Genomic DNA, 12,632 nt, shown 5'->3' on the forward strand with positions numbered 1-12,632 from the left:
AGTCAAGGTTTGGTTAGCCTGGAAAAGAGTGGCTGGGCTCTACTTGGGCCGAAAGCCCAGCTGGACCGGACGTGTGTTAGGCTAAACGGGGTTGCCTTTGGGCTAAAACAACAGGCAGGCTTGGCTACTTACGGACTGAGGTTGTTAACAGGTTTGCCCTGCTGCCGGCACGCGCGTTGCGCATTCACGTCATCACGTGCGACCGGAGCAAATTCGCGACCAGATCGGCTTCTGGTTCTGGGGAAGGGAGGAGGGAGAGAGGTCGTGCGTGCGTGAGCTCTCTCGTAATTCGTACTTTTCAGCTTGATTTTTTAGTTGAAACGTGTATTTTTCTCTCCCAATAAATCAGTCGAAACCGTGTTTCGGTTTGTACAGGGCCAGAATTCGATCGCGTGTGAGCGGCGCGTTCCAGTTCCAGGTGCTGGCGGCGTCCCTGGCTCGGGGGGTTTGGTGTGTGTGTTCGCGCGACGTCAGAGCGAGAGCGACGCCGCCGACGCCTGTGCACCCGCGTGCCGCGTCGAAGGGGTACGGTGACCCGCTGCGGACGGAGAAGAAGAGGGCCGCCGTGTCGACGCGCCAAGGTGCGGGCTCCGATCTTTTCACGGCTCAGGATTGCCACCGCTACGACCCGCCCTCAGCACGAGCTCAGCATGGAAGTAACGCACCGAGGCTGTGTCAGCACTCAGCAGATAGCCGAACAGGCAGGTGCTGCTGCCGGCACGCGACGCGCGTTGCGCATTCACGTGCGCGCGACAAGAGAGCTGTGTGATCGCGCTGGGACGTTGAATTTGTAGCCACTCGTAAGTCGTAACGCACTGATACATGCTTCTTGGATTGTCCTTCGACTATCAATTAAGGTAAGGTTTGGACATTGTTACCTTGGTCCATATATGTCATAGTGTTTCTAAACTTTTTTGTGCGAGAAACGTAGTCCATGTTAGCTGAGTGACACAAATTTTCAATTAAGATTGTCATTTGTGATGAACTCCAAATATCAGAAACTAAAAGAAAACAACATTGTCCACTCCAAACAGTTGTTTGTTTTCATCTAAAACCGCTTCAAACTACGTACTGTACTATATAGATTGGTCTAGGCATCTTGCGCCCTTTTTCAGAGCCGCCTTCTATATATGTTTTTCGTGAATAGAAAAACGCTTATCGGAAATCCATGCGTTACGGATGAACCAGCAGCAGCGGTGCGGAGGCAGAGGCTTCCAGGAGCTTAAAATCCCTGATGCCGCTGAACTCCAACACCTTCGGCGTAGTTCAGAGGGAGCAGTTCATATGTATGATTGTGAAAAAAAACGTTTTGTGTTTAACTAACTACGGCATCATCATACTCATACATTAAAAAAAACAGAGGGAGTAGTTCATATAGATTCAATAAACCAGCAGAGAAATTTTCACACTGGAAATGTCTTGATTAACCATAACTGCATTCTAGTGGCCTTGCCTTCAAAGTATATAACATACAAACTTTACACACTAGTATAGTGCCCGTGCTAACGTCATGGCTTCATTTCGGAGATACACATGAAAACAACCAAACCACGATATTTTTTTCTATAATTTAAGTTTCACGCGATTCTATATGACCATGTATAAAATAGAAAACAAGATAAAATTTATAAAACTTGAGGCTACAAAGAAAGCAAACATTTTCGTCACGTGAAGAAATACGAAACACATGACCATATATTCATACACATTGGTTATTCAGAGTTCCAAATGCTCTGAACATTCAGACCACTGAAAAGTCTTAGAGCAAAATTATTCTAAATATTCAGACTTGAATAATATTTCTCATCCCAGGCACTGAACATGCAATTATATGCAACAAACGGCGGAAAACTGACCACCAGGATTCTTGTCATCGTAACTTCATATTTATATTGCCTGTGCTAACGCTACAGACCACATTAAGTAACTTTTCCAGATACGCACAAATTCTAACTATGAAAGGAAAATATGTGAAATCAACTTTCACAGATTCAAGTAGCCCACATCTTTAAGTGTATCATCATCTCTTGAGAAAGGGTATCAACAAACATGCTTGCCAATACTCCATAGTCTAGGAATAAGCATAAAAATGAATCCACAAAGGCCAAAGAGAAAGGGTATCAACAAACATGGCTGCCAATACTTTGAAACGCATCGGTCAATGCAACTGTTGTCACCCATATTGAGCTCAGCTTGTTTATACCTGAAACAAAACGAATCCACATGGAAAAAATCATAGTTCAGTCTCAGAGAGGATAAATCCTTCTTGACTATCAATTAACATGCCATGAGAAGTTCCAAGCTTGAGGTGTAATGTGTTGCAGCTTAGTTAAATTATTTGGATGTGCCAACAGGATAAATCCTTCTTCACTATCATAGAACGTTCAATGTTACATAGAAATATGGATGTGCCAACAGGATTACAAATAATAGATTTTAAAAAATAGGCTGATCATATCTGTACCTTCTCTCAATGCACTTGTCGAAACAGGTCTGTGTAAACCTATATAAAGCATAAAGACGCTGTCAGAACAAGCATAAATAAATCAAACAGAACCCTAAATAACCTCAAAAGTATTTTCTGATAGCATAACCAAGCCTGTGCTCGTGGGGCTGAAATTTTTTTAAAACAAGAAAAATCCTACAGTGATAAATCATGATGTAAATCAAACCAAAAGGAGATTTCATGGCAAATTACAAGCTGAGAAAGAACTCCCTCTCCCTTGGTCCCTTTGTTCTTATATTTTTCTGTCTAAATCCAACTCTATTAAGAAATCATTATTCGTCTGTGCTCTCCATTCACAAGCTAGGTTGACATGTTTGTTTCTACCCAAACAGCAAACTACAAGCACATGTAAATATATAATCAAGGGACTCCGAATGCACAAGCGATTACGGTTGCTTTAAATTTCAAAGTTACATCACATATCAAATATGTGTAGCACCTCTAGAAAAAAAACGTACAGTAATCCATGGTTAAATGGTTTCATGATTAGTGGCCCCTTAGGATATTGTTTAAGTCCACCACTGCAGTTATGCATTGGGTCATGAAACAACCCTGCTCAGACTATGGAATGTCAGGCAAATGGTTTGCAGAACGTATCTTTTTTTCCTCCCAAACATATATCATATTGTAATACTGAACTGATGGTGCTATACCTGACAAGAAAGGTTAAAAGAGAAAGCTCACCATTCTCGAGCTTCATGCAAATAATGAAATAAGCAGCGCCTCTAATATGCATATAGCCAGAGAGCCAGCAAAAGGAAAATGAAGAGAGTAAACTGGCTCAACGACCTTTTGACCTGCAAGCCAAATGAAGAGAGTACAAACTTCACAAAATGAGTACCGGTTCTAATATCAATTACATCCTCATTTTCTGAGGCTACATACAAGAGCCCATCATGTTCAAAACTTTGAACACAAAAATGAAGTTCCCATGAGGTCATGACCGAATTTCACTATATCAGTGAATAAAACTGTGCAGCCTGAAGATAGATACACAAGTAACATACATCAAGTGCAATACCTCAATTTCATGAAAATCAGTCCTATGGCGTGAAAGGCCATTGCCACCGACTGAAGGGGAATGTACACATTTTTTAAATGTTTTGGACTGCCGACGGATAAAACTAAGTTTAGCAGGAAAAGAAAAAATTAGGGACCAACTTTGGTAGTTCATCGGTAAAATTGAGGCTAAGATACAAAGTTTAAGGGCCAAAACGGTTATTTCAATAATTCTAGGATAAAACTAAGTTTAAAAGGCAAAAAATGAGGACTGAAATAGTTACTTTAAAAATTCAGACATTAAAGTGAGCCTTGGACGATATACACACGCGTGTGCACAGTGCACCCTTGAAATTGCTAGCTCTCTCTGCGTATTGACTTGAGGACTGCCGACGGATGAGGTCGAGCCGTGTAGGTCCAACTTCCGAGCCTTTTCAGCGCAACGGCGGAGCGCATTCCCTTGACCGCAAAAGTACTGGAACTAGTCAAGAAAGACTTAAATAAAGAGAAATGCTATACATTAGCCGGTTGTTTCATTTGCTCAAAATAGCCGGTTTTGTGGCCGTTCATTTTGTTTGTGTGTCTTCATTTCGATCGTCCGATCCATCTTAGCGCGCGGCACCCAGCTCCGTCGCCGTCTTCAGTTTCTGACTGTGGGCCAGCGTGGTTTTTTTTACTTTCTTGGTAGTGGCGCCCGAATTTTCTCGGACGTTTCCCACTTTCCCGATTCCCCCATTTTCGATCCGGCTCCCCCCGCAACCGAGTTGAGGCGACTCGCGGCGGCTCCGGTACGGCGGCTGGCGCTGTCAAGTGTTTCGGCGAGCTAAGTTCCTTTGTTCCCCTTCCCATGTTTCCTTTTGGCGTCACCGTTGTTTGTATCTGTCGTCTCTCGAGGATTTCGCTGGTACCGAAGAAATCCCCGCCACTGCCGCACCCGTTGTGCGCCGGTGGATCTAGTCTGACGCAGGGAGGGTTGCGGCCGCCGTCGATTGGAGGGAGTAGTCGTCATCGGCCTCTGTTGATTTGAGAGAGTCCGCGCTGTCGCGTGTAAGATCCCTTAGCCACCCGGCTGCTGCCTCCGTCGCTGCTCACCGCGACGGGCGCGGGCGTCCCCGGCGGGCCACAGCCTGCTCCGTCCGTCGCCGCTTACCACCAGGACGGGGCGCGTGGTGTCCCCGGCACGGGCTCCAGGGAGTCGCGCACAGCAGGAGCCGCACGCTCTAGGCGCCCAAGCACCACTAGGCCTGGTGGCCTGTTCTTTTGTCTGGAAGCAGTCCGTTCGTTGCCCCTCTCCCTCTCTGCTGTTCAGTTCAAGTGAATAGTTTATATATGCTCAAGTTGATTTGCTGACTATTTGTTTAGTTCTAGTGAATTGTTAGTCATGTCCTAGGTGGTTTTGAATCTTCCAGTACATTCTATGTTTAGTTCAGTGTAAATCTTTCAGAATAGTGATGTATTATTTCATTGTAGAGTTTTAGTTAGTTTCTGATCCTGCATAGTTTGAGTTTTAGATTTAGTTTTAGTTTTCTTCAGAGTCTACCAGTGTGAACCATTGCAATCTTTTTGTTCAGGTTATATGTTTATTTTTTAGTTTCTATTCAGTTTTAGTGTTAATCTTCCAGAATAGTGATGTGTTATTTAATTGTAGAGTTTTAGTTAGTTTCTGAAGCTGCATAGTTTCAGTTATAGATTTAGTTTTAGTGTTAATCTTTTAGAATAGTGATGTATTATTTCATTGTAGAGTTTTAGTTAGTTTCTGATGATGTCGGCCTTTGTTGATTTTCAGAGAGGCCATCGTCGCATGTAGGATGTGTGTAGCAGCAGCAACAAGTAATGAAAATTAGTCACTTGCTTTTGTTAGTTTGACTTTGGATTCATGGATATCATTTTGTTTTTTAGGGTTATGGCTCATACGAGCAATCCCTGTTGCGGCAATCACGGGCTGCAGGATAACAATCGAGTTGGCCTTGCTCTTCGTTATGTGAATTATTTTAGAAATGTATGTTTCTTTATTTTGTTTTTAAATAAATCTAGTATGGAATTAGCTCTTTTTTCATACATTATTAGCTTTTTCTGTGTTTATCAGGCTTCCATGTCATCTGCGAATCTTCATTTGCTGGAGGAGTTTGTTGGTTTTTGTGAGGCCAAGAAAATAAATCTGCATAATGACCCTGTGCAAGAAGGGAGTACATCTCGCCATGATCAAGCTAATGCTATTCCTGATTCATCATCATTTAAGGAGGATATCATTTTGTATTTTTGTGATCAGTTGCATCCTAATGTAATTTTTTTCCCTTAGGTGCCTTTTTTAACTTACTGATTGTTTGTTTGGTAGTTCTAACTTTTTTTTTCAGGTCATTGACGACCTATGCAAGCTCGTGAATGAGAGTTCATATGGGAAGTGTAGGTTCTGTAAGATGCCCACTGAGAGCTTAGTCCTTAGTGTCCTTCATATATTGTCAGATGCTGCACAGATCAGCAAAGACTCCAAAGGAAACACTGTTGCTCCTCCTATTTTAGATCCTAATGTTGGAGGTATTTTTAGTATTTTCTTTAATTTTAATTTATTGCATTTTGTTTTAATTTTTTTCTTTATAAGTAGTAATGATTTTTTTATACTTTTTGGAATTCAGTTGTAAAAGGCCCATCCGTGCATTGTTCTCAGCAGTTCACCAGGCACAGTGGTGCAGGGTTCCCCGTACCCATGAAGTGCACAAGAATTCCAATCAACGAGACTTCAGGAGACCCAAAGAATGCGCACACTCATGTTGCTGGTAAGGACAAGTCATTCCCATTAACACAGACTGGTTTGTTTTCTTCTTATGTACTATATTAACTTTTTTTACCTAATCATTGGTTCTGAAATATATCTGTATATATTTTTGTATAGGTATTGAGGGGAATTCGGTTGTTAACAACTTCCAAATGCACAGTGGCGAGCAGCCCTTTATGCGCAGTGGTGAAGGGTTTCAGCATCCTGTTAATTGCACAAGGCCCCCAAATTATGAGTCTACAGGAGTTCACAACAATGGCCACATTCCTGTTTCTGCTAGGATCAGTCCTCACCCTCAGGTTGTGTAATCCTCCCGTTTTTTCATGTTAATATATTTTTGTATTCGTGTCATCTTGTTTAGTTTTCCATCTTTTATGGATTTTTCTTATTTCTTTTATTATATAGAACCCAAAAGAAGCTTTTGATTTCTTACATGGTTTGAAAATGAACAAGCAAATGCTGGTCCTAGACACTCCTTTGGTGATGTGTAAGGGCAATCGTATGTTTCATGAGGCTGCATCCATGGTAGATAATGGTCCTATCATGAACAAGAAACAAAAGGTATGACGTTGCTCCATATGCTGTGACTACCCCGCTCGTGGGTAGTCTGTTTTTGTTAAAGAAGCATTTGCAAACCATTAGTAAGTTTTTTATTTCATTTTTTTTTCTTTTTACCACTTCAGGTCCAAGTTGGTAATTCAGTTAGACCGGTTATCAATATTTCTGATGAGAGACCTAAGCTTGAAGAGGTCAGATATAGGATGAGGACCGGATCTGGCCAGAGATTTCCTATAACTGAAGAAGAGGTTTGTTACTATAATGCAATCTGTGGGCTTGCTCATAGCCAATGGAGTGGGTAAGTTAAGTTTCTTTTTTTTTGGTATTGTCTCTTTTATCAATCATGTTGTTTTTTCGCTGACTCTTTTGTTTTTTTAGTTGTAAGGCAATCGAATTCTCTTTGTTGACCAGTGCGACATATTCCTCACTGGGCGAATCCGTTGAGCCTGGGGGCAAAGTTGATAACTATTTTGTTTCCGGGATGTGTCGTTATTTTTTTGAGGATGTTCACCCTTGGCAGTCGAAAAAACACTTTTTCTATCCAAAAGTTGGGGTATGTTTTGTTCTTATTCTTGTTCAATTTTTTAAATTTTAATTTATTTATTTTTCAAGTTCATTAGTATGTCAGCCTAATTTTTTTTATTTATAGGGTTCTCTTTATACCTACAACTGCTCAGATGATGTGAGGATAGTCCAGAAATCGTTCATCGGTGCCAATTCTGCCTACAAGCTTCATTTGTCAGATAAGGTTTTTCATCCTTGCATTTATTTTTTGTTTTACACTTCCTATGTACAGATAAAAGCCCTGCTATGTAATGTGATTTAAATTTTTTTGATGAAATGTGATTTAATTTTAATGTATATGTTTTAGCTTTGTTTTCCAGTAGTCCTTCATAAGCATTGGTTCGTGTTTATTGTCGATCTGAAGAACAAGATGATTGTATTCTTGGACTCTTACTTCGATTCCAATGCTAATTTTCAAATTGATGCTAGCTCGAAGCTTGTAAGTTTATTTTATGTTATCTTGATCAGTTTCTCTGGTCTTAGCTTGTACCTTGTTTGTACTTTACCTTTTTTTTGTCAGATTATTGCTTTCAAGGAGTGCTGGTATCAGCATGCTGAAGGCTATACAAGTTTGGAAGATTTCTCTGTGTCTTATCCTACAGTCCCCAAATGGAACAATATGTAAGTCTTGCTATGTTTTTTTCTTTGAACAGTCATCTTTCTTATTGGTTCGCCCGCTGACTTTTTTCGCCATCCTCCGCCCCTAGTGTTGATTGTGGTATTTTTGCCATCAAGTTCATGGAACTCTGGGATAAAGATATTGATCTAAGGAATGTGTTTTTTTGCCATCTCTCTTTCCTGTTCTATCAGTGGCTTCATTCTTTTTGGCAATGCTGGCCTGCCCCTTTTTGTTGTTGTTTCTGGATCCCCAATATTGTTGTCTGCATTGTTCACTGTTGCATTTGCCTCCCCTCTGATTTGTTCCACTTCAATGGAGTGTACCTCTTCTTGAGTGTTTTCAGTTGTTTTGGACATCATAATTATTTCTAGGTGCAAGTCAATCCTGTTCATTTCTGTCATAAGGTACTTTGTTGCTTCCTCTCTTTTTGATGACTTTGAATTGATTATTGTAGATTTCCTTGATAGCATATTGAATCTTAGTAGTGAACGCGCGTCAGCTGTGTTTTCTCCAATTCTTTGCTTGACCATTCTAAGATCCCTTTTCCTCCATCTATCTATTATGTACTTGTCTGGTATTCTGCTAATTTCTTTTTCAATCATCACTTTCAGGATGTGCGAGCAGAGTACTCCATCTTTGTTGAATTTGGCGCAGATGCAACTCATCTCCTCTACTCCCTCTCTGAGGTCAGTCAGGACAGTGTACTTTCTTATCCTCTCTAGTTTCTAAACTTGGTTACTTCTCTGCCATACTTGAAATACTTTGTCTTCTTGGATTTCTTTGTAAGCTAATGTAGATGTAGATTTTAGTTGAAGCTGGAATTTTTTGTATATATTCCTATTGTACAATTCTTCTGCCTGAATCTCAAATGTGTAGCCAAACATTAGGTCCTTCTGCCTTTTTTGTACACTGTAGTGGTCCTCTAGATTTTCTGCTCTGTCTATTGTTTCTATCATTCGTTGGTACTCTGAGAAGAAGCTGTGTATACTATAGGTTGGACCCACATTCTCTTTGAATCTTGCATTGACAGCCTCACTTCTTGATGTGGTTTGGATAAACGGGAAGAAATCATGTTTGTAGTATACTGGGATGAATCTTTCCCTTGTCTCCCACATCCTTGTGAAGTATTTGTTGTTCTCTAGCTTTTTGTCTTCAATCATCTTACCCCACAAGTACTCAAATTCTTCTTCTGATAAGCAGTTGTTTACTGTGTCTTCAAATATTTCGTAGAGGCCTTTGTTTTTTGTGAAGACTTTTAGGTTCTTGTTGTAGCATTTGTTTTTGATGTGAAACAAGCAGTTTCGGTGTCTTGTATTTGGGAACACCTCTGGAATGGCTGCTTTCATTGCTTTGTCCTGATCCGTAATGATGGACCTAGGGTGCTTGCCTCCCATTGATTCCAGAAATGTTTCAAATACCCACTTGAAAGTCTCTGCTGTTTCATCATGTAGGAAAGCGCATCCAAATAAACAAGTTTGAGCATGGCCAGTTATCCCCACAAACGGCGCAAACGGCAGCCTGTATTTGATAGTCATGTATGTTGTGTCAAAGCTGACACAATCACCATATTCTTCATAATATTTAAGTGATGATCCATCTCTCCAAAAAATGTTTGTCTGTTTTCCTCATCCAAATCAAACTTGTAGAAGAAACTTAGGTCATCAGACTTTTTGTTTCTGAAATTGTCCAATAGCTTAGTCATATCTGATCCCCTGACTTCTCTGTTAATTTTTGTTCTTATGTTACTAATGTCTTTCTTCTTCACAGGAAGTGTCGTGGGTCCTCCTCTAAGATTGGACAGGATGGTTACCATCTTTCTTGTCGGAATGTTGCTTTCATTTAATGTTCTTATGAGTGCTTTCTCCATGTCTGTCAAATACTTGTGCCCATCAAAATGCTTTCCTGGCTATAGGTCATGGTTGTGTTCTAATTCTAGTCCAGTAATCCTCTAGATTTGACATTCTTCTTTGGCAACCATAGTACACTAACAATTTGTTTTTACTACCACATTTGTTTTCCTTTTAGGTCCTTTCTTTTTTCCAATGTCCTTGTCCACCTCTGCCTCCTGCTGTGGTAAGGTCTTTGGTTCTTTGTTTTTGCCATACTTGTTGCACTTAACTGCGACTTTTGTGACCTCTTGTTTTTTTCCTTGCTTCCAGACCTGAAGACTTTTACTACAGCCATTCCAATGCCAGCCAGGTATGCTTAGAAGTTGAAAAAATGTTGAGCAACTTCCTTTGTTTCAAATTCCATCCCTATCTGTGGAGTGTACATGCTATTGATGTCAGCATTGTTTCCTGCAGAAGCTGCTACCTGTTCTGCAGCAATGAATTCCTCAATTTCTTGTTCAGTAAGTTCTTGGCTGTTGTTTGTTTCTACACTGTCAGCATCTTCAGGTGGCACGCTCACTGCTTGAAATGTTACTGATGTTGTCGATGTTCCTTGAACTTCTTTGTAGCTTCATGTTTTGAAGATGCTATTCTGCCATTGTTCTTCTTCACTATCAATTAAGTAATCTTCACCCCACTCTATGAGTTGATTGTCTTGATATTCATTGTTTGAGTATTGCAGTTCTTCGTGTCTTTCAGGGCCATTGCTAATGGTTTCTACTTTTTTTTCTGCAGGTCACTTCTTTGGGGGTCTTTTTCTAGAGCAGGACTCATTGATGTATTGGGTGCATATTGTCCTATCTCCATTCCATTCATTGTTTCTTGGTCTCCCTCGTATCTACTGGTTGTTATATACATGCTATTTTCCTCCATAGACAAACCGCAGTCGCCCCCCTACAAGCTGTATTAATGCAATTATGTTGAAGATAAGTTTTTTTTCCATATTCAGTGTATTTGAAACTTAGTTCTTTTCAATATCGACTTACCTCATGACTTTGTTGGCTGCAGTACTAGTTGTTGAAGTCATCAAAGTCTGGTAATGTGCTTTCATGTTCCTGGGTGACTGTGATTATCAAAATGTAAGTTGCAGAAAGTTATCATATTATTTTTTTCTTACGAAGATTTTTTTACCTGCACATGTCCACTGGATCTCATCTGTGCACTTGCTATTGTTTGGTGACCCCTGCAAACAAACTATTCTTACTGATTGCGACTATATAATTTTTGCATATTTAAATGTTTTTGTCAATGTCATACCTGTGTGTTCATGTCTCCCAACAACAAAGATGTATATGGGCCAAATGTATGCTGCATATTCAATTCCATTAAATATGAGATTAGTTCTTTTGTTTTTGTAATTACAGTAAACACTATCAGGGTTTATTCTTTTTATGTCTTGTAAATTCATCATGATGGTAGTATTTTTTGTACCTGGACACTAGCAGGTATGATGTTTTCTTCCTGGGAGTTTCTTATCTGTTCAATTATGAGCTCTGTGTAACTCCCCTGCCAGTTGTTTCCTGAGCTGATTGGGGTATTGGAATCTGTTGTCTTGATTTGCTGTTGTTGCTTCCCCTTCTCCTTGCTTGTGAATCTTCTGATAATCTGATTTTCCTGCCAATAAAATTATTTTTTGGGTGAGGGGTTAGATGATATGTGTTTTGTCAGGCTGTGATCCCAATTTTATCATTTTTTTGTTGTAAATCCTACAGTGTTATTTGTGATCATAGCAACAGGCAAGATGAATGGGATCCTGCAGTGTTATCGTGATCATAGGAGCAGAAAGATGATGGGGATCCCCATGTGCTCCAAATGTTGATTTTGAAGGTTAGTGATTTTTTCAACTTACTTGGTTTGCCCCGTGAAGTTGAGTCTGATGTTGCTGTACGTCGTCCTCATCCTCCATCTTGGTCTCTCCTGTTTTCTTTTCTTGGTTTTGTTCTTCGATCTGTTTTTTGGTAGCCGGCGGCTGCTGGGTGGGGGGGTTCGTGTGGTTTTGGAGAAGAGGTTGGTGTGCTCGGTCAAGTAGTGTATCTAATTGGGCTTTTCTTTTTTCTAGTTTTGGCTAGGGCCTTTTTGGGCTTTTCTTTTTTTTGTTTTGGCTTGGGCCTTCCCTTTATGGCGTTTTTAATTTTTTCGTGGGCTTTTTTTTGACATTGTCTTTTTTGGGCTTCATTTTTTCTTGTTGGGCTTTTGTCCTTTTTATGGGCCTTTTTTGGATGGCCTTTATTGGCAGCAAACCGTTCATTTTAGGCGTCATTTTTACTAGCTCGGCTGTTTTTTTCTCTCGTTGTTTGCATCCTCCATTTACTCCCTACCTTTTCTCTAGCTGCCCCCCCAGCCCGGTTCTTTTCTCCTCCCCCTATCTTTTGACATATAGTTTCAGTCATTTAGAGTTCAGGTTATTTAGTTTCAGCTGGTTATTTAGTGTAAACCGAGAAGTTCTTATGTTGGATTCAGTTATTTTGTTCATTTTCAGTTTTCAGTCTTAGTCATTTATAGTCATAGTCAGTTTATTTAGTTTATGTTTTAGTAAGATTTAGTTCTAGTCAGTCTTGTAGAGTTCAGGTTATTTAGTTTCAGCAGGTTATTTAGTGTAAACCGAGAAGTTCTAATGTTGGATTCAGTTATTTTGTTCATTTTTAGTTTTTAGTCTTAGTCATTTGTAGTCATAGTAAGTTTATTTAGTTTTTGTCATAGTAAGATTCAGTGCTAGTTAGTTTA

The 12,632-nt window shown here is 40.1% G+C and overlaps 1 protein-coding gene and 1 pseudogene across 1 annotated transcript; one reads left to right on the top strand and one right to left on the bottom strand.

The window, feature by feature from the left end:
- Nucleotides 1-5,408: 5,408 nt before the first annotated feature.
- Nucleotides 5,409-8,177, top strand: LOC136500186 (uncharacterized; the record flags this gene model as incomplete). The annotated part of the gene is made up of 12 exons (XM_066495565.1): nucleotides 5,409-5,504; nucleotides 5,592-5,786; nucleotides 5,860-6,040; nucleotides 6,139-6,312; nucleotides 6,396-6,577; nucleotides 6,684-6,839; nucleotides 6,962-7,134; nucleotides 7,215-7,389; nucleotides 7,486-7,584; nucleotides 7,708-7,839; nucleotides 7,921-8,021; nucleotides 8,108-8,177. Coding segments are annotated over exons 1-12 (1,734 nt in total), but the record flags the coding sequence as incomplete, so codon positions are not given.
- A 9-nt stretch (nucleotides 8,178-8,186) lies between these two features.
- Nucleotides 8,187-9,413, bottom strand: LOC136500188 (protein FAR1-RELATED SEQUENCE 5-like; annotated as a pseudogene).
- Between the last annotated feature and the right edge of the window lie 3,219 nt (nucleotides 9,414-12,632).

Source organism: Miscanthus floridulus, chromosome 13, assembly GCF_019320115.1.
Source record: "Miscanthus floridulus cultivar M001 chromosome 13, ASM1932011v1, whole genome shotgun sequence".
Classification (NCBI taxonomy): Eukaryota; Viridiplantae; Streptophyta; class Magnoliopsida; order Poales; family Poaceae; genus Miscanthus; species Miscanthus floridulus.